This window comes from Monodon monoceros, unplaced genomic scaffold, assembly GCF_005190385.1.
Source record: "Monodon monoceros isolate NGI ecotype Baffin Bay Population unplaced genomic scaffold, NGI_Narwhal_1 Super_Scaffold_22, whole genome shotgun sequence".
Lineage (NCBI taxonomy): Eukaryota > Metazoa > Chordata > Mammalia > Artiodactyla > Monodontidae > Monodon > Monodon monoceros.
In genome coordinates, this window is record NW_021703779.1 from 27,854,311 (window position 1) to 27,877,078 (window position 22,768).

At 39.1% G+C, this 22,768-nt stretch overlaps 1 protein-coding gene across 1 annotated transcript in view; it reads right to left on the reverse strand.

Moving 5' to 3' along the window:
• The window catches only part of DMD (dystrophin), a 2,107,962-nt gene that overhangs the window by 339,831 nt on the left and 1,745,363 nt on the right, over positions 1-22,768 (reverse strand). The window contains exons 58-59 of the mRNA XM_029240038.1: positions 18,264-18,384; positions 17,368-17,636 (exon numbers count right to left, since the gene is read on the reverse strand). Coding sequence (XP_029095871.1) covers positions 17,368-17,636; positions 18,264-18,384 — 390 coding nt within the window. The remainder of the gene's footprint in view (positions 1-17,367; positions 17,637-18,263; positions 18,385-22,768) is intronic.

A 22,768-nucleotide genomic window follows, 5' to 3' on the forward strand; every position in this document is an offset into this window, starting at 1 on the left:
TTAGATTAAGTTTTACATTTAACAGTTTTGAATTTGCAAACAGTGCCCTGGCAAAGACATGCGGTCTTGCTCTCACCTTTCCCTTCATGGCTCAAAACATCTGTCTAAGGCAGTGACTCTCAAACAACAGCATGCATCATACTCACATGGAGGGCTTGTTAACACGCAGACTGCTGGGTCCCACTCCAGCATCTGTGATTCAGTAGATCCGGGGGGGGGGGGGCTGAGAATCTGGCACTTTTAACAAGAACTCAGAAGATGCTGCATCCCTAGAACTCCCCAAACTTATTCTTGACTTTGCACACTGTTCTCTCAGCCTGGAGTTTTCCATTGGCATCCTCTGCCTAGCTGACTTGTATTTTGCTACTCAGGTCTCAGTTCCTGTGACCATGAAAGACAGCCCATCCCTGGTTGCCCTATCTGAAGAAAGGCCCCCCGATTTTTCTCACTCTCAGAACCTTGTTTTCCTTCTTAGCACCGATCGCACTTTGTAAGTGCGTGCTTATTTGCTTATTTATTAATTCATTATCTGTCCCTTCACAAGACCCTAACCTTTATTAAGGCAATTCGATATTATTTTTTTCACTAGGGTATGCCTGTACCTAGTACATGATAATCCCTCAATACATTTTATCGAAGAATGAACAGTCAAGAGAATTAGGTACTAATACTTTAGATTAACAGCTATTCTCGAATTGCTTCATAAACACAGTTTCCTACAGAAATCTGATGCCGAGTTCCTAAGTGAAAGAAGAGAAACCTGCTTATTTCCTTCAGATTCTGTATCTGAATTCTTTGGATCTATTACTTGATTTATGTTGGAGCATACACTAATTTCTGAAGTATCTCTAACGCTCTGGGCAGGAATGTAACTTTCAAGTTTTTGGTACTAACCAGGGGGTTTTTATAAAAATGAAGCAAGTGGGAAAAAAAGGGGGAGTAATCTATTTAAGGAAAATATGTTCTTTTGGTAGTGATACACGTGGTGTAGCCTTCTGCAGGGCATTTTGGCAAGACTGAATAAAAGCTTTAAAAATACTCATACAGGAAAAGATGAGAAGGCTACACAGCGGGGTCTCCATTTGGAGGTATATAGTGGCCTGGCCAAGGAGACAAGGGGACTGAAATCCAACCTGGGCTCCACTACTGAACTGGTGAACTCTGGCACAGGGCTGGAGATCTCTTCGATGAAAGAGGTACCTTTTTCTACTTTGCCCAAAGAGGCACTTGTAGGGAATGAGATTATAGATGCTGAAGGTGAGATTACGGATGATCTCTGTTTCTCTCTCCACCTCTCTCTCTGTCTGTCTGTCTGTCTGTCTGTCTCTCTCTCTCTCTCTCTCTCTCTCTCTGTCTCTCTCCACCCTCTCTCATTTCTGTGGTTTTCCACTAAAGAAAAAGTTTATTTACAAATTATTTTTCACGCATTTCTTCTTGTGTAAAAAGAGGAGTGTAACATGGACACACCCGGGCTGTTGCAAAGATGAACGAGGAGGTTGGGTCTATTTCTCCTTCTTTTACTCCACCTGCAACCAATTAAGCATTATGTCCCACAATGTGGGGAATACCAAGTCACACGAGCCCTGTTGAGTCTAACTCAGGGAGACTTGGCAAAGCAGAGGGTTATAAATTCATCCAAGAGAAAGCCACAGACTAAGACTGACTAAAATCCTTTCTCGGGTAGCTGAGTCTTTGGCACCAACTTCTAATATCACCCTGGGGTAAATCTGTCTTTCCTCACTCCTCTATCACGTAGCTTTGTAAGGGCTCCTTGAACTAGACATTGGGATGTAGGTACATGAAACACAAAGGAAGAAGCAGCATGGTGGGAGGAGGAAAGCTATTTGTTCAGAGCTTGAACAAATGGCAAGAGGTAGGAAAGCTTAATGTCTTTGGGGAGGTGCAAATAGTCTTTAATAAGTTGAAGCATGAGGTACAGGGCAGCTGTGGAAGAAAAAGCACGGGCGTGTTCTTCGAGCAAGACGGTGGTGGGTTTGAATGAACTGAGCTTTGCAGCACAGCAACGAAGGTTTTTGCAAAGGGGAATGGCATACTGTCAACAATCCTTTTTGTTAGATTTTAATTACTACTCACTTGAAAACACTTGCTTTATATGCACTATGTCCTGTGTATACATCTACTATGCACTGGGAAAATGGAACTCTCGATGGGTTCACAATCATTAGTGGAGAGAGACAATTTAGTGGGTTATTGAAAAACAATGTAATCATGCTACGAGAAGTTGTGTCGCAGGGCTCGAAGAGTGCAAAGGAGGCGTGCTCAACTGGAAAATTTCAAGTCGAGGAGTGAGTGTAAGCTAGTGGCCACTTCAGAAAGGAGAACAATTGACAATGAGCGTTTGGAGATTCAGGCACAAAGTAACAGTTGCTAGCAACAGGATGGTGGCAAATGGGAGCAGGTTATCTGTAAAATAATTTTTAAAGGAAGAAGGCATTTTGCCCTGTGCTTTTATAGATGTTTACTTATTCACTCATTCCAAAAAAAATATTCCTGAGGACCCATTATATGCCAGGGAACGTTCCAAGCACTAGGCATAAAGCAGTGCACAAAGTAGACCAAGTTCCTATGATGCCACAGCTTAACTCTAAAGAACATAATTTCCTTTAAATGATGACTGTTATCATAAAGGTTTATAAAGAAACAAATTCCAAGCCAAAATCTGTCCAAAGCTGTAAGATGCAACATTTTTGACCCAGAAAATGGAGGACAGCGTATCGTGTTGTATATAGCAGTTGCCACGAGATTCTTTTTTTCCATTAAAACAAATTAGGCTACCTCTGCACGTAGGAATAATAACTAATAGAGGAATCCAGGGTTGTGAATTACCTATGCAATATACTACACCCAGTTTGCTATATACTGGACACATTTATTTTAGTTCTATGGGGAAGGTACTCACTACTGAAACAAAATGGATTTTTGCTGATTTGATTTTTTCATTCAATATATTGTTATCAACTTAGAAATACTAAAGCAGAACTGAATCAGAGATGAATATAAATTTTCTAAGAGCCGAGATAGAAAGAATTAAATGGAAGAGGGCTGAAAATGATTGTAAAATGCTCTTCCATGATTTTTTAGTTTTACTTTCAGACTACTGTAGCTCCTGAATTTAATAAATGTTTTTAGTCTTTCCAAAATGTCTTTCTTTCTTACAAATGAAACAACAAAGAAGAAAATATTCCACTACTTAATGTGAAATGAAAGGAACATAAAATAGATTTTCTTCATTAAAATCTATGCAATCTATGCATGTTTAAAAATTAGATTGATAAATTTTTTTATAATGGTTCATCTTTATTTCATCGTATTCCTAGGCTGAAAAGAAAGTCTTATGTATTTACTTCTAAGCAATGTTTCGCCTCCAGATATATTAGCGGTTATTATTTTTACCTAAACATATGTATGTGTGTGTGTGAAAGATCTAGCTACTTAAGTGGAGTCAAGAGTTTACTTTGTTCTTCATTTTTTTCACCATACTTTGAGAAGTTTACTTTCAAGATATTCCTCTGATTTTTCTGATCACATCTTCAGGTAAGATCTAAATCCATATCCTGTTATGTTCTGTTATGACAACTGCTATCAGGATAATGTCCACTTAAGTACATGTGAATGATGAATAAATTACTACGGACGCAAAAGTGTCTAAGTATCAAGCTGTTAAATCAGTGGCCTCAAATGTTATTTCAAAAACAAAAAAATGAAGTCATTGGCCGAATCTACCTTTTAAAAAAAGGGACTAGTATTCAACTAACAAAGATACCAGATTTTTAAAAAAATTTCTTTTTGCTCATAATTTCTTTCACATCTTTATTGGAGTATAATTGCTTTACAATGTTGTGTTACTTCCTGCTGTATACCAAAGTGAAACAGGTGTATGTATATATATATCCCCATATCCCCTCCCTCTTGCGTCTCCCTCCCACCCTCCCTATCCCACCTCTCTAGGTGGTCACAAGGCACCGAGCTGATCTCCCCGTGCTATGCCGCTGCTTCCCACTAGCTATCTATTTTACATTTGGTAGTGTATATAAGTCCATGCCACTCTCTCGCTTTGTCACAGCTTACCCTTCCCCCTCCCCGTGTCCTCAGGTCCATTCTCTACATCTCTGTCTTTATTCCTGTCCTGCCCCTAGGTTCTTCAGAACCATTTTTTTTTAAAGATTCCATATATATGTGTTAGCATATGGTATTTGTTTTTCTCTTTCGGACTTACTTCACTCTGTATGACAGACTCTAGGTCCATCCACCTCACTACAAATAACTCAATTTCGTTTCCCTTTATGGCTGAGTAATATTCCATTGTATATATGTGCCACATCTTCTTTATCCATTCATCTGTTGATGGACACTGAGGTTGCTTCCATGTCCTGGCCATTGTAAATAGCGCTGCAATGAACATTGTGGTACATGGCTCTTTTTGAATTACGGTTTTCTCAGGGTATATGCCCAGTAGTGGGATTGCTGGGCCATATGGTAATTCTATTTTTAGTGTTTTAAGGAACCTCCATAGTGTTCTCCATAGTGGCTGTATCAATTTATATTCCCACCAACATGGAGAAAAGACAGCCTCTTCAATAAGTGGTGGTGGGAAAACTGGACAGCTACATGTAAAAGAATGAAATTAGAACACTCCCTAACACCATACACAAAAGTAAACTCAAAATGGATTCGAGACCTAAATGTAAGGCCAGACACTATAAAACTCTCAGAGGAAAACAGGAAGAACACTCTTTGACATAAATCACAGCAAGATCCTTTCTGACCCACCTCCTAGAGAAATGGAAATAAAAACAAAAATAAACAAATGGGACCTAATGAAATTAAAAGCTTTTGCAGAGCAAAGGAAACCATAAACAAGACCAAAAGACAACCCTCAGAATGGGAGAAAATATTTGCAAACGAAGCAACTGACAAAGGATTAATTTCCAAATATACGAGCAGGTCATGCAGCTCAATATCAAAAAAACAAACAACCCAATCCAAAAATGGGCAGAAGACCTAAATAGACATTTCTCCAAAGAAGACATACAGATTGCCAACAAACACATGAAAGGATGCTCAACATCACTAATCATTAGAGAAATGCAAATCAAAACTACAATGAGGTATCACCTCACACCGGTCAGAAGGGCCATCATCAAAAAATCTACCGACAATAAATGCTGGAGGGGGTGTGGGGAAAAGATACCAGATTTTAACAGTAATAGGTTTCTGTTTACTTTTGCAAAAAAGGAGCGTGGGACTTCCCTGGCGGTCCAGTGGTTAAGACTCCGTGCTTCCACCTCAGGGGACACGGGTTCAATCCCTGGTCCAGGAACTAAGATGAGATCCCACACGTTGCACAACGTGGCCAAAAAAAAAAAAAAGTGTGACTTAGTATCCTCAAAAATCTGTAGGAATGATGCTGTATTGATTATCTAAAGAGGAGTACTATTTCAGTTGAAATAAGGGTTTAAAATCTTTAAAAAAATATCCCACAGTCTTTTCAGTAAGAATTCAAGGTTTTCTTGAAAGTCAAAGGGGGTCAGATTTCTTTAAGACCCATCTTGCACAGGACACTCAATCCCAACCTGCAGGCAATTTTTACACTGAGACAACCCTGTAAACATCTTCCTTTAACCTTTATAACAAAATGTCAGGGTGGTTCCAAAGGTAATATTTTATTCACTGTGTAAGTCAAAGGATCAATAGAACTTATGCTCATTTGTTTAGCTTATATTTCTTCTAACCTTATGCTTTATTGGATGTACAAAATTCACCATTATATTGGATAACCCTTGTAGTATGGGGTTTGTGTAAGTTGAAAACAATGAACCATTCTATTTTGGCTTTAGCCTTTCTCTGCTGGAAATACTGGAAGCCAAGGGCTAACTGACAAGTAGTGGCGGAAGGAGGTGAAATGTTGGTGCATGTGGCCTACTTGACCTTGGGCAGACAAGGGCCTGAAACCACGGGGCAATTCAATGGGTATATCATTGAATGAGAGCTAATAAGATTTAGGTTCACAGCAATGTACAGACTCCAAACTGGGTAAAAGCCTTTAAGAGTAGGAAAATAAGTAAATAAAATGAAACTCAGTGGTGGCTTGTCACTAGTTCCGAAAACCAAACCAATACATTGCTTACCCCTCATCTACTTTAGTTTCTATTTAATCAATATACTTCGGCATATGTTGCTGATAAACTGACTTTATTCTCTTTGCTAACTTGCTTAATGTGCCATGTTAAGATCACGATGATACAATTTGAATATTGATAGGGAAAAGTTCCAAATGAGCCCACTGAGTCTATAATAATGTGGCATCTCAGGGAACAAGACTTCTAAAAATAAGTGTTTTGAAATAGGACCAGCAGGCTCTTAACCATATGAAGAAAAAAACTTCACCATAAAAAATCAATTCTTTAAAAGGAGAAGAAATCTATCTTAGTGTTACATTCTCCAGCCTCATTCTGGTTAAGAGAGTTTGACATTTCAGGGCTGAACACACTGTGGAAACTTAATAAATATTGAAGCTTACAAACAAAAACACAACAGTGATATGTGGACCAATTTTTGAAAACATTGAAAATCAATGTGCCCTTACTCTGTCTAATTCAGTTAACTCAATTATTTAATGTATACTTGAGTGGGTTTATACATAGCTATTTCATTTTTACATCAAACATTAATCAAATTACTTTTAATGCAAAATTTCCTTTATTTCCATCCCCCTATCCCCCCAAGATTTCAGGATAAGGGGGAGCGTTTGTTTTAAATATTGCTTGTTTAATGTTAAAGCATATTTTAACATATTTGTTGCTATTATATTTCACCCATAATTTGCATCACATATACCACTCACCCTATACCAAAACCATAAACTTTTTCACAGGCATTTAACAGAGTGATTTTGCACCACCTTCCGGGGGAAAAAAATCCCTCTTCCCCAGTTACTGCAGTTAAGACTATTTCCTACTTTCTCCCAGTCATTCTCCCAGTTTCACCCCATATCCATCCCCATTTCTACACACAAACATACACCCTCCCATCATGAACACAGAGCCTCAGTGGCCTGACAAGATAAATTAGAAAATGTAGGAAGTCCTGAATAAGTTATCAGCTATTCACACCTAGCAAGCAGGTTTTAATTTTTAAAGGTTGAATAGTCTCAACTATTCTGAATGGCCTCGACTTCAGAAACTCTGTAAAGTACTTGTTTATAATCAGTATGTTTGGCAGAAAATTATGAGGAGTATTTTAAAATTTAATTGCTTTTATTGGTAAATATGATAACATTTAAACAGAGTGAATATTATGTGACTAAATATCTTAATTTTAAAGTATTAAGAGTGGGAAGGCAAGTTAAGTTCTAAGTCTTTTGAAGCAACTCAAAAATTGTATGAGTGCCATTAAAATACCAACAAGAAAAACTGGAATAAATAACTGTGAACGTCTTTCACAAGAGAGATTCAGAAAGAGTAGGCCGTTATTCACTTCAAGGTTTCAGAGTGAAACTCTGCTCCCGACCTCAACTATCAATCACTCTCACAGGAGGCCATGTGCCTGCATCCATTTTTAAATTAAATGTTCTGGATGTCTTTAAATATAAAAGAAATAACAAATGATATATTTATTATTTATGATTGGAGAATTACTAACAATAAACAAATATGTATTTATATATTTATACATATACTGTAGTTTTACTATAGAATGATGTTTCTCAAAGCGTCCCTGGACCAGGTTCTTAGCCCTGTTCCAGACCGCGTGAGCCAGAAACTCTGGGGAAAGGGTTCACCAGTCTGGGTTTCCACAAGCCCTCTAGGTGATCCTGATGCACGCTAAGGTGAGAGTCACTGGCACAGAAAATTCTTGACATTCTCAATGACTTATGTCTGAATACCTAGAATCCTCAAATTGACAAATATCTGATCAATAGAGACACTTAGAGATGATATAACTATAAAGCCAAAATTGCTTATAAAGCCATTTTCTTTACTAACAATCACTACTTTCTTAGACATTTCCATTAACTCTTCTCTTCTATTACCAAATCCAATAAGTACCTAGGAGGTAGGTTGGGCAGGGGGAGGGTAGATTTTTCACAAAGAAACAAAATTTTCATCACCTCTAAAGAATTACTGCACGTGCAAGAACAAAACAGCATTGAAAGGGCCATGTTGAGACACGGAGACTGAGGGGACTACTAGGTTCGCTTACTGGCTGTAGGGGACACTTTTCCTGGCCTGTGCATCCATCCCGCAGCTGCTATGATGGTCGCCTACTAATGTCTCACAGCTGCTTCTCTTCTTCAGAAAGGCGATCTCTGCTGACGGGAGCCCCCTATCCCAGGAGGTAACACACACTCCTGGCCTGGGAGGTAACTCATGTCTCTAGTGGTGGGCCACAGCCAGTGGTGTGCTGGAGCAGAGCCCAAGAGTCAATTGTGTGTGTCTCTTCCCAAGTCTGCCTTCGGTGAGGTCACGTTGGTAGCTTGAATCAGCCACGGTGGCGGTATTTACACCACGACAATTGGAAAACACTCAGAGCTAGCGGATAAATGTTTACTAGCATACAATGACTGGCTGGGGTATAAAAGACCAGCTCTGCTGTGTGGTTCACACTCCAGAGCTTTCTCCATTTGAATCAAGACACAAAGCTAGATTTTGCCTGAGATGGCATGCTTGCTCGACTCTTTCATCTTCCTTGTTATGCTTCCGCAACTCCCACACAGGCTTCTCCCGAAAGCAGCCCGTCTACCAACCCTGTGCACCCAGACCCCTGTTCTCAGGGTCTGCTTCCAGGGAACCTGACCTATAACACCAGTTAAATCATTAGTTAAGTGACTGCTGCACAAAAGCCTCAAGGAATATATGTTCAAAATCACAAAGAGCTACATGTCACGGACCTTTTGAATCACAATGATCAGATGAAAGTGCGAACGATACATTTGAAACGGCAAGGATCTACTCTTTGTGTATGTGCACATAAAAGAAAGAAGTTGTTGGAAAAAGATGAAGCCAGCACAAATTGGGCAATTTTTTTCTATCATGCTTCTCAAATTATGCTTTCATACCCATAGATGAATACACTGGAGGATTCATTTCGCTTAATATGTTGGAGAAAAACATCTTTATATTAAAACATAACAAATCCATTTTGGAGAAGACTACAAAATTGAAATGAGGTTTAAAAAATAAACATCACAGAAGACTCATGCTCGTGGGAAAAGGAGGTAAACAGGTGGAAGGGGAGGATACCCAGCTCCATCCCCTTGGCCATTAAGAGACCTGAAGTAGAAAAGTTTGAGAAGCACCGCTTTTGACAAGTACTGTTGATAGAAAAATCCGTAGTAATTGTAAGCTATAACTAAAAATATTAGTTTAGTATGGAAAGATCCTTTTTGAAAAAGTTTACTTTTCTCAGGACCCATTAAAATAAGAGTTACATTAGTACCATAGGCACATGTGTTCCCATAATACTCAGAAAATTGGTTAACCAAGAACAACTACTCAATGCCATGGCTTAACTTAGTTAAGGTAAGATTGCATAAGGCATAATATTGGTGTCAATGTTAGCTGTGTAATTCTAAAAATTGTAATTGCCAAGTATGACGGGAACACAATAGGCGCCCACTCCTTGGGCTATTTGTTCTTAAGTCATTCCTTGTTGTGCTCCTGGTAGGAGAGTAACATAATTGTGAAGTTTAAACTTGTCGCAACTTTGGTAGATGTCAAAGGAGAATAAAAATACATACTGATTCCATATATATGCGTTAATGTATGATACTTGTTTTTCTCTTTCTGACTTACTTCCCCCTGTATGACAGACTCTAGGTCCATCCACCTCACTACAAATAACTCAATTTCGTTTCTTTTTTATGGCTGAGTAATATTCCATCGTACATATGTGCCACATCATCTTTATCCATTCATCTGTTGCTGGACACTTAGGCTGCTTCCATGTCCTGTACAACAGAAACTAACACAGCACTGTGAAGGAATTATACTCCAATAAAGATGAAATAAAAAAATACATACTGACTGTGTGCTCCCATCTTCTAAGGAAATATGGAATTTTAGTTAAATAACTCACATTTTAAAACTGTTTCTAGTTAATGTGTTACAGACACCCATACATGCAAGCTAATACAAATTCTTGCTCTCTCGGCTTGGTGCTAAATAATAATATTCTCAGGAAAACTAAGATGCCATTGATATAACAACTCCCAATACGATTTTATTCATGAAATAAACATTCACACTCTGTAATGAGATCAGATTTCTCTGAGTACAGGTTTTAACCGTATCATAGATGAATGAATGATTGAGTTTTTAGATCTGTTAATGCTGACACTATATGACTTAAGTTTTTGTTTTGAATAGTCTTTTATCACCCAAGAGGCTTGAGGAATACTGTTTATAATCAGTACCAGCCACAAACAAAGCTTCCGGAATAAATCCACAGTAAACAGGATTGGCATATTAAAGGATCAGTTTTTGACATGGTTGTTTTCAAATAGTAGGGAGGGTGATATTCTCTGGAGGAATTTTTATTATCTAATTAAATATTTCTTTAGTAGAATAATGTCAGATGAACTCATTAGCTGAATATTCTGATTAGCCACGTTCTCCTAAATATTCCATGACCAGAAGAAGAGCTGTACAACTCTGATTTAATGCAGTAACAATGGCAACCAATTCTAGCTCCTTCTTTTATCACAGTCCATCAAAGGAATACAAAGAAGTCCAAATTAAAATAAGTTCAGTAATAAAAAGAACATGTGCGTTTTCCTACTATTCTAAAGCCTCTTCCTACCTTTAAGCAAAGTTCACTCAGTAATTATCTTATTTATGAAAGTAAGAGCAGAAGGATGTTTCTCTTAGTAAACAAATGGCTTTGTGCTTTGAATGTGGAGGGCATCTCAAAACAGTCAAAAAGGGCTTCCCTGGTGACGCAGTGGTTGAGAGTCCGCCTGCCGACGCAGGGGACACGGCTTCGTGCCCCGGTCTGGGAAGATCCCACATGCCGCGGAGCGGAGCGGCGGGGCCCGTGAGCCATGGCCGCTGGGCCTGCGCGTCCGGAGCCTGTGCTCCGCAACGGGAGAGGCCACAACAGTGAGAGGCCCGCGTACCGCAAAAAAAAAAAAAAAAAAAAAAAAAAGTCAAAAAGAAAGCAGTGTTGAATGTCATCAACTTATTTCCTCCTACCCACTGTTTTAAATCATTTGCTTGGTTCCAATGTATACCACACTTACGTAAGTTGTTTATGAAGAGCCAAATTAATAGTCTTTGCAATTGTTTTCCTTGAAATTTGGAGAGCTGACAAATGAATTAGTAGAAAATGGCAATTCTACATGAATCAGCTTTTAAGTCTCCCTAAGAGGCTGATGCAGAGCTTAATAAGAGACTTATTAGGAGAAGTAGGACAACTTAATTCAGATTGATTATAGACTTCGGTGAAGACAGCTGGGGTTCAAATGAAACTGAAAAAGAACTTATATGCACTTCAAAGTATGCTAATCAGATGTCTGAAACAATTACTCTGCACTGCCTTTTCAGAAGTTTCAAAGGCAGGATGGGAATAGCATGGTAAACGAAGGCTCTGTTTGCCTAAATCAAGGTAGGGGCTTTAAAAACACACACAGCGCTCTCTAAAGTCAGATGCCTTGGGTAAGGAACGTGATTTGACATTGCTACCCTAAGTAACTTGCCTTTAACTTTATAAACAAAGCAGGAAATGAGAGCGAATACATGGCAACTAAGTAATAAGCTCTCCTGGCAACACTAACTTACACTTAGTTTTACATCGGACAAATAATTTGGTTAGGAAATTTAAGATGATTAATTCCTACTTTAGTTTCTAAGCTCTAGTTAGGCCAACAATGACCATTCTACTAAAAAATAAATACTATACTTTTGAAGTATATAAGTGAGAGTTACTATAATATGCCTTCTTATAGATATATTCACAGATATGAAAGGCCAAACCCGATGCTTTAAAAAATCACAATTGTGTGCTTTGAAAACTAGATAAAACCCTAGTTGCTCCATAGGACAGGCATCAGTTCCATTTTTAACCCAGATTTATAAAGGATTATATCTTTTTTGTTTGCGTTTTCTTCTCCATCAAAGGCTTACATAGCACACATAGCATTCGTATAAAAACGATAACAAAAGCCTCCACAGAGCAATTCATTTGTAGCCAATAACAATTAACAAAATATTACTAAGCTTTCCTTTTCCTACTACAGGTAGTACACCTTATTCCTTGCGGAGATATCGATCCTTTATTCAGAGTGGGGAGAGCTTACGTATTTTGAATCATTTTAAGGGCTGCTCTGTGATGGTTCTGTCTAACCATGCATCCCCTATCTCTGTAAGAAAGGATTATGAACTTTCTCTATAAAGCTCATATATAAGAAAGGATTTAAGGTCAACTCATATAAATGACAAATGTAACAAAATTGATAAAATAATAATAACATATTAGAACCAGGGTTAAGATGAGAAAAACAGTAAGGGAAGATATAGTTACGTGAACATGGCTGAAAGCTTCCGGCTTCCGAAGGTGAATATGAAATTCTAATACGTTACATCACATTTCACATTCCCTATCAGGAGGAAACATACTTGGTTTTCTCAATGTCAAATTCTGAGATAGCATTTCTTTGACAAATTTCTCAGATAAACCAAGCCACAGGTAGTCTGAAGAGAAGCATTTGCCAGTTTTCTTCTTACATTTTTATTTTGTTTCTATTTTTTTATTTTTTTGGCGGTACGCGGGCCTCTCACTGCTGTGGCCTCTCCCGTTGCGGAGCACAGGCTCCGGACGCGCAGGCCCAGCGGCCATGGCTCACGGGCCCAGCCGCTCCGCGGCAAGTGGGATCCTCCCGGACCGGGGCACGAAGCCGCGTCCCCTGCGTCGGCAGGCGGACTCTCAACCACTGCGCCACCAGGGAAGCCCTCTTCTTACATTTTTAGATGTGAATGTTTGCACATAAAGTCAGTCAGGATGGCATGGTGGCTTCATCATCATAGTTCCTCTTCTACTACACACATCACTACATTATTCTCAATTATAATTCCAAAAAGGTCTAATTAAAATATTTTGTTGTAAGAACTTTAAGGAAAAACTCACAGAGTCCCTGTCCTTGACTTTTCATAGTAAAAAATGTAAGTTGCAAGTCTGATTAAAAAACAAAACAAAAACGTAAAATGCATAACTACATAGATGTGACAAATTTGCATATCCCAAGACGGCAGCCTGGGATAGCCTAATCATGGTGTGTGAAAAACTGTGTTTCAAGTCAACTGGCAAACTAAGGGCAGTGAAATGTTTCCGGCTTAAGAATGATGTAGCAATCTGTGTTAAAAAAAAAACCATGGTAGATTAGGACAAAGAGACAACTGGGGAAAACAACAACTCACACGAACTTTTTCACACAGGAATTGTTCTTAAGAACAAAAATGTCATATGTAGACTTTAGTTGCAAAAGTTGTTCTACTTTATTAAAAGCTACATATGGTCCACTTACAGATCTATGTAGAACGCTTAGTGATTCCAGGAGTTATTCTCATTCCCCATTACTACAAGGAAAGTAAGAACATTTGTATAGTCACATAAGCATTGGTGTTATTTCCAGTAAAGTGAGAAATCATGATTCTGCCCTTAAAATATTTGATAAGCAGTATGAATCATGAATTTTAAAAATAAAGAGGCATTTAAAATTTAAATTTTATTCTAGTGGTTATTCCTATGAAGCTATATTTGGAAGGGTGAGATTCTCTTAGTGAGCTGAATAGTCAATATTAACATTATGTTCCTTTCTCTTGATTTATTTTATGTCCACTGTCCTAAAGATGATTACTAGTAATAACGCCATATCCATAGTGTCCCAGGACTTAGTTGTTTTATCCATTCTCCAAACCCAAAAGCCGCATTTGCTAATGAAATGAGGTAATGCTAAATCCCACAGAAACACACATTCCACAGTTACTTAAATAACAACTTCTTTAACAAATGAGATCCGAATGGAGGTGGATATTATAAGACAGTCACTGGGGTGATGAAAACAAACTGAGACGGGTATATAAAATATTCTTCTGGCTACCTGCCTAGCTATCCGTTTGGAGTTCCCTACAGCGTGGAGCCTCTGAGGGCTTAAACTGCTGAGTAGAAAAATGGGAATAGTGGTTTTCAGTACTCTTCTTCTTCTTTTCAAAGTAAGTTTTAGTTAATAGAATTCACTCCTTATAAACCACCAACACGAAAGTTTCAGGGTTTCAAATCTGGTACCACTGAGATGCAACAGAAAAAAGATGGGTTTTCATTCCCATTGCAAAATGAAGAGGAACTACTGAAGGGAAATAAATATATATGAATTCATATAATCTATAGTTTTAAGATATGCATAAAATATTTGTACAATACTGGTTCAGAAACCAAAATAATCTGTTATGACCAGTACACACGTATTCTTTTTTTTAATTTTGGTCGCACCCCGCAGTATGTGGGATCTTAGGTCTCCGACCAGGGATGGAACCCGTGCCCCGTGCACTGGAAGGCAGAGTCTTAACCACTGGACCACCGGGGAAGTCCCATAAGCTCTTTTTAAACAAACGTTTAATGTATATATGTTTTGTTATTATTGGGATCAGAATGAGGGGTCTTACCAATTAGGGTATATGGGAAATGAAATTCGTCATAGGATCAAGAACAGGTGAGAGAGGGGAACTGAAAAGAAGACTGCAAATAGGGTTGGGTAAGGACCAGCTGATATTTGAGCTGTTCTGCTTCTAGTTAGTTTTTGTTATTAAGTCATGCTGTATACATTCTCCATCCATATTCATTATCCTGCTAATGCTCCTGTGTGATAGATATGGCTCAGAATGAATCCTTTATGTCTGCTCTAAAGCCTAGACATTCAGCCACTTGACTTATTAACTAATTTACTTCCTTCGGGACATTCTTTTATTTGCCATTTGGGGGAAATTTTTTAAGAATTTAGTTCCTATATTTTTGGACAAAATTCAGTATTTTTAATGCTAAATAGGTAATACATTTCAAAACATTAATTTTTATGTACACAGAGATGTTAACCATTGCTTTAAATATTAGACATGGGGTCATAGAATGTCAGTGAAGATATTTTGGAAGTTATAGTCAAATTTTTCATCTCCTTGTAAATCTTCACCTACTATTATAATGAAGAGCTTTTCAATTCAACACTAGACTGTAGGCTTCACGAGGACAAAGACCGAGTCTGTCTCATTTATAACTACATGTATAGCACATTTTACAGTAGCTCACAAACAACTGTTGGGTGAAGGAATAAAGAAGCTGAACTGGATTCCTTATATGTTGCTGGCACTGTGCTAGGAACTGTGAATTCAAAGACGTACAGCATGATCCTTGCCCTTAGGAACCTCACTTACTTTCCATGGAAGAAAAAAAATACAGAAGTGACTTGCCACAATATATGTGAAGCTTAAGTGTGACAATTTAAGCATGTGTGGTGACCTATGAAAGCACTGAGTGAAGGGCAGTTCCTTCTGCTTGGCGGGAGTTGGGGGTGGAAGACAGGGAAAACTCTAAGGGCAGATGCCCTCTGAGCTGGGCCTTGAGGGCTGAGTGGAAGTTCACCAGGCAGGTAAGGTGGGCTGATCCAGGCAGAGAGAACATATGCCAAGGCAGAGAGCTATGAAAAAAGATGGCATATTTGTGTAAAGGGGGGTGTGGTCAGTGTGTCCTGAATGGCCTAGAGGACAGGAGCAACAGTCAGAAATTTAAGCCAGGGCTAGGAAGAAACAGGGCCACCTGCCCTCTGCGTTCACCGGACTTCGTCGTCAGGCAGGCAGCTTCCTGCAAAGAGTTTGGATTAGAGTTGGGAAAGAATGGAAATACAGAAATATCAATAAAGAAACGGTTCGTTCATTCATTCACTAGCCAAATATTTAAAATGCAGTGTTTGTGATATGCCAGCGGCACTGACTGGGGAATGGGATTTAAGGATGTATAATAAAACAACCTGACTGTATACAGGTGCTGGGGACTAGAACAGGACGTTGGTTGAAAAGAGGAAAGAAAATATAAAGGAGATATTCTGAGGTAAAATGAGCAATCAAGTGCAGTCAATGAAAATGCAGAAGGATTTCAGGATGGACCTCAAGTTTCCAGCCTGAGCAACTTGTTGGATTATGATCCATTAACTGAAATAGGAAACACAGAAGAAAGGGCAGGTAAAAAGGGATATCGGTAGGGGAATGGGTAAACAGGAGGACAAAGGGACTTGCTTTCAGAACGGTTGCATTTCAATTCTAATGGCATATGCGTTAGCAGATCAGAAAAGAGACTCAGACTAGGAATTTAGATTTGTCACCATCCATGCCATTTCAGACTGGGAGCATTCATACCATAAGAAGAGAACTGAGCTAAGGGATTTATAGAATAAAAAGGGAACTGAGCTAACGTTAGAAACTTGGGCGTACCAACATCTGAAAGGTGGGGTAGAGTTTCAGAACTGAGGAAAATAAAGGAAGAAGAAGAATGTGGATGAAACAGTGTCATGAAAGCCAAGGGAGAAGAGACCTTCCAGAATGAGGGGGCTGGTAAACATGCCAAATGCAGGTGAGGATTTCACTTCTGCATTTGGATTTTGGAGGACTTTGGTTAGTTTTGACACTAGATAAATAGACAAAAGATGTTTCAAGTTGCTGGTTTTCAAAAGGATACTCCTAAATATGTATATTTTTTTCTTTATAAATACATTTATCATCTCCGTGCCACAAAGGAACTTAATTTTGGTCTCATGGACAGTATTCCAAATATAGAGTGACATTTCCTAATATCTGCAGTGGATTAATCCAACTCAAAATTCTATTATACGCATTGCCTTCTCAGGGAAGGGCAGCATTACTGGTTGGTCTCAGCTCACAGTACCGCAACTCACCCAAGTCACATAATTCAGTCAGCAAAAAGGCCCAAACCTGGACTCCTGGCTCTTGATTAAATGTTGTAGTTTTCCCTACTCTGATACTAAGAACCACAAATACACACACACATACACATGTAAATCAGACAATTTTAGTACACTTAAGTTAACTCCCTGATAGCAAAATCAAAATGATTTTTTTGCCCTGGAACTTAAGATTTCATTTTATATTACTGAAGACAGACATGATTAGATCACTGTCTTCTCTTAGAGAAAATACCATGTGCCAGAAGACTTTGAATTTGTGAAAGATTTCGAATGTTTAAGGGCCCTATTTTTAACTTGGTGAGAAGAAAATACTGCAAATGAGTTCAGATTAGAACCTGTTTTGAATCTCTCAAAGGGCCCCGAAGCCAAGCAGTAGATGGTACCTTGACTTTCTCGAGGTGATCTTGGAGGGAGTCAATGAGGAGATCGCCCACGGGCTGCCACGATCCCTTGATCACTTCGGCTTGGCGCAGTTTGAGCTCCAGCTCATCCGTTGCCTCCTGAAGTTCCTGGAGTCTTTCGAGGGCCTCATCTATTTTTCTCTGCCAGTCAGCCGAGTGCAGGTTCAATTTTTCCCACTCAGTGTTGACCTCCTCAGCCTGCTTTCGTAGGAGCCGTGTGACATTCTGGGCTTTCTCCTCAGGAGGCAGCTCTAAATTGGTAAGACAACAAGGTTTTAGGCCACATTCATTTTCGTGTTAAAAAAAAGAAAACATTGTTGAAAAGGTCACACTGGAAAAAAGAAAGAGTACACTTTAATAAGAGGCCAACCTACTGATTAATGGCTCTTTTATACTGTGGCATACATTTTGATATAGTTTAGCACATCTGAAGTCGTGTCTTCCTGAGTGAATCTGTTCTACTTTATATCAATCAGATAATCCAAGATTCATTTAAGCTATTGAGTAGAAAAACGTTAGGATGCACACCACAAGCTCTAATTTACTTCAGGCAGGCTCTTAAACTGAAAATTAGCTTGTAGTCTTTGTGACAATAAATTTCCTCCTCACAGATTATCTCTTTTGTTTATTATTTTCTAAATGTTTCGATAATTGATCGCTAATCTCTTTTAATGTTTATTTATGAATGTGCGAACAGATTTATGCATGCTGCTTTATGATTCCTTTTTCTTTTTCAACATCAAGGTTTAATTTGAATTGATTCTATTTAACCTAGAAAATATGAGAGCTATCCAGACACTGCCAGCAAGAATGGATGGGTCACTCTGTCACCACTGATCCTTCTATCAATATGTTATTACAGGCCCACATTCAATTACCTCTGGGCTCCTGGTAGAGTTTCTCTAGTCCTTCCAAAGGCTGCTCTGTCAGAAATATTCGTACAGTCTCAAGAGTACTCATGATCACAGGTTCTTTCGTTTTCAATTCCCTCTTGAAGGCCTGTGAAATGAGATGAAAAGAAATGCTTATGTGGCTTGTGGCATTCTTCTCAAAATTAATCCTGGGTGCTCAGAGCTTGGTTATGAAATTCCCAGGTCAATTTCTATCTCCTTTATTTATAAACTGACAGTCATAAAATGATAAAGAAGGCTCGACAGATCTTTCTTTTAATTAGGAAAACACTGTGCTTGTAAAACTATTCTGGAGAGGATAGGGGAGCTTTCAAGATATGTTAACGTCCTTTAATTAAGATGAGTGATTTATTTATATAACTTGAATACCAAACTGGAAATCTGGAGCTAAAGTTGCAAGATATATATTCCAAAACCCTAGCGGGGGCTTCCCTGGTGGCACAGTGGTTAAGAATCTGCCTGCCGATGCAGGGCACACGGGTTCGAGCTCTGGTCCGGGAAGATCCCACATGCCACGGAGCAACTAAGCCCCTGCGCCACAACTACTTAGCCCATGTGCCACAACTACTGAAGCCCGCGTGACTAGAGCCCATGCTCCGCAACAAGAGAAGCCACCACAATGAGAAGTCCACGCACCGCAACGAAGGGTGGCCCCTGCTCGCCACAACTAGAGAAAGCCCACACGCAGCAATGAAGACCAAAAAAAAAAAAAAAGAGCCTAGCAGGGCTAATGAAACTTACACACACCCAAAAGAACACAACCGATCTAATTCATAACCACCAGTTAATTCTGTCGAAACGTCTGACAATGAACATAATGATGTGCTAATAGTAAACTGATAAAAACTAATAATGAATAAACTAATAAAAAACTAAGTAAAAACTCAACGCTTTTGAAAAATACCCATTACATTTTCCATTGTCACTTCTTTGAAAACAGGAGAAATGTTTTGAGGTATACTGAAGGTAGAAATTGTGGGAACAAGTTTCTATAAAAGAGTGAGCCTAGAACAGGTGTTTTGAGGTCATCTAAATTAGTTATCGATTTTAATCTCTAATCTGTAATCTTCTTTAATACAGGGGATTAAAAGAAAAGCAAAATGCACGCTTTCTGCCTTCAAGAAGTTTCTGAACCAAAAGAAGGGAGAAAACTAACACACTAGAAACAAAGAAAACAATAAAGTTCGTATATAACCAAGTGCTAAGGGTTGTGAGACATGCCGAGAGGCCAGGATAAATTAACAGATGTTCTGAAACCAGCGAAGATAGTCATTGACCCAGATTCGGCAATCTCAGAAGGGGAGATGTTAATTAAAGTATTAAATATCACATAAATGCTAAAAGACCAGGGCAAAAACAACAGGAATAATAATTGCCCTGATCTAGGGCCTCATTATTCATATCTTTTTTCAATTCTATCCTATCTTTAGTAATGTTGCCTATTGAATTTAAACCGTGCTCTGTTACTGGGAGAAAACGTAGCAGTATCTCCTTTAAACTTCAGATGTATCACGTCACAGGAGTGCTCTAGAAGTGGAATGTAGGACACATTTATAAATAAAATCCTAATGGTGTTCACCATTCAAAGGAATCCTGAGTCTGATACTTTGCAAAATGATTCACCTTCCAAGTTATTTACAGTTTAGTAGAGAGAGGCAAGGTTTTTGAGCCAAAATAATGAAATTCGTTAAGTGGAACATTAGGATTCAGCCTGTGGATAGGGATGTAATTTCTGTATAGCAGGATATTCTTGCACCCTTGAAATCATACAGAGTAGGTGGGTTATTTACTTTGCTTACATGTAAGGCTGATTTTCCCTCTAATATTTCACTTGTAATCTCTGTGTTTGTGTCCGTGCGTGTGCACTCACACACGGGTGATGTATACGTGTATACATTTCTTGTATTCCTGTATTTTTTTTCAAACACCTAACTTTTCTAGCTTCAAGGAAATTATTATTTTACTTTGTCTCTCCATTGGGACTTGACGATAGGAAGCTGATACTGATATTACTAATTATAAAAATAATAATGGCTCCCTTTATTGAACCACTACGTGTCAGTGGTTAGACTAAAGACCAGAAATGCAAAGTTGAATGCAAAACAGCCCTTCCTGTGTAGGAACGTATAGTAAATAGTGGAAGAGTCGAACATGTAAATAATTTCAACACAATGTGGAAAGTGCTAGAGGCCTGCATAATACGGGAAAGGAAATTGGGAAAGGCTTCTTGGAGAAGATAGTATTCAGGAAGAATTCTAAAGCATGAACATGATGAGTTAGCCAGGGAAAAGCAGGTTAGAGGAAGAAGAAAGAAGACGAAAATGCAGGTGCAAAGACAGAGGGCTAATTCAGCGCTGCGTGTGCAATTATCTCAAGTAGGCCAGTGCTTCTAGAAGATAAAGTACAAGGAGAAGACATGTCCAGAGATGAAGCAGGGTACTGTTCTTATCTTAAACTGTATTAGACCTTTAAGTCAGGATTTGAACCTCAACCTATGACCATATATACCCTGCTAAGAAGTCTAGGTGCTGTCTCATAGGTAATCAGGAGCCTTTGAAGGGATGTAAGCAGGGGAGTGGCATGGGCATGTGTGCGTTTCAAATAGATTTCTCTGACATTAGTACAGGGTATGTATTTGAGAAGGACAGAAATGGAATCAGAGAAAATAGGAGGCAATTGCAAGAATTCAGCGAAAGATTATGAGGATCTGAACCGGGGCAATGGTACCAGGGCAAAAAAAGGGACAGACAGAGTAAGGAAATGTTTAGAGAGTAGAGATGTGGGAATTTGGTAACCGAATAGATGCTGGAGAAGAGAAGGGGAGGAGCAAGGATGACTCCTAGTTTCTAGGCTGAGTAAAGGAGTGAACGCTGGGTGCAATTCAACTAAAAGTGAGGAAATAAACTCTCCTGGATTTCTCAGTACACCCATAAAAAGTTCTAGCCTCGTGAACACCTTCCCATACCATGGGAATTAGATCTGTAGTCATTTGTCTAGTTAATTTCTCTGATCCAGAGGGTCAAATGGTTATAGCCCGGAGTAGTTTCCTAGGTTAAGCTCCAAGTTGTCAGAAAGACTGGAGTAGCTATCTCTGTAGGTATTTACGTTTCGAAAATATAAAGCCAAGACCTCGGAGACATTTCTAGGTTGTAAAACCTGAGATGCGTGGGGCTAGCTGGCTCCTAGAGAAGTTGGAGTTGGGACTCAGGCCCATCACGTTTCCAAGGAGACCCCTTCAGGGGGAGAAGACGACAATTGCTTATTTCTCCTTTATAAGCAGAGAAAAATCATTTTTTCCTGGTTACTTTCCTATGGAGCACCCACCCAGCCACTCATGTGAGAAAATTTTCATCAGATCTCACCATGTCTCCTTAGGGGTAAGGCTTGAACAGAGGGTGGAAGGTAGTGATGATATTTACTGCAAAGTAGGTCAAGGAGATCTGTCTCTGATCCAGAACACCTCATGTGCACATTTAGCATAAAATTAATAAAGATGAATATTAAAATCCCAGGCTCCTATGAGGGGGGTCTGTATGGGGAACAGAATAAGAGGATGTGATATGCTCAGCTTGGAGACGTAACATTCTTTCCAGCAGGAAACAAGTTTCGAATCCAATGTTTAGGGAGAAGAAATGAGATGTAGGAGTCATTCACTCACTACGCTAATATCCACTGAGTGCCTACGATTATGCATACAGGCAAGGATTAAAGTTACGTAAGTAGATGAGATTGCTCAGTGGAGTGAGGAATTTCTGGAGAACAAAGAAAATTCTGGAGAACACAGATACAAATGTAATGGGCGGACAGAGGAACTGGATCCAATGAAAGGCTGAAAAGGATTGGATAGGTGTGAAGACTGGGGGAAATAAGGAATGTGAAAGTAATGAAGAGAGAGTGAGAGTTTGAGAGGAATAAAGTGACCAAGAGTGTCCAATCATGACACAGAAGTAAAGCAAGATGAGCACTGAGAAGTGTTCATCAGACTCGGTGAGAGCCATTTCAGCGGAGGGCAGTAGCCTTGGAAACAGGTTTAGTTGGGGAGTAAGTGAGAGAAGGAGGAGGCATTTCAAGTGACAACATTTCAGGGAAAAGAGGAGGACAGGACAGAGAGGATCGCAAGGCAAAGAGAGATACGTTCTTTTTAGGATGGGAATGGTTTGAACACAGACTGAAAGATGATAACCAACCATCCTTGTTTGCCAGGTACTAAGGACACGGAACTTTCAATGCTGAAACCAGGACAGCATCAGGCAAACCAGGACGGTTGGTCACCATAGCAGAGAAGAATATATTAAAGACCTCGGGGGAAAGTGGAGATAATTATTGGAGCAAAGTCTGTCAAATAAGGAAATGGATCTTAAAGGTCCCATCAAACTGAAAAAGTTCAAGACACTGTTTGATGATGCAATTCCACTGTTAAAACCGAACAGCAAATAATTCAAGGCTAAGGACCACCCATCCATTGTGAGAGA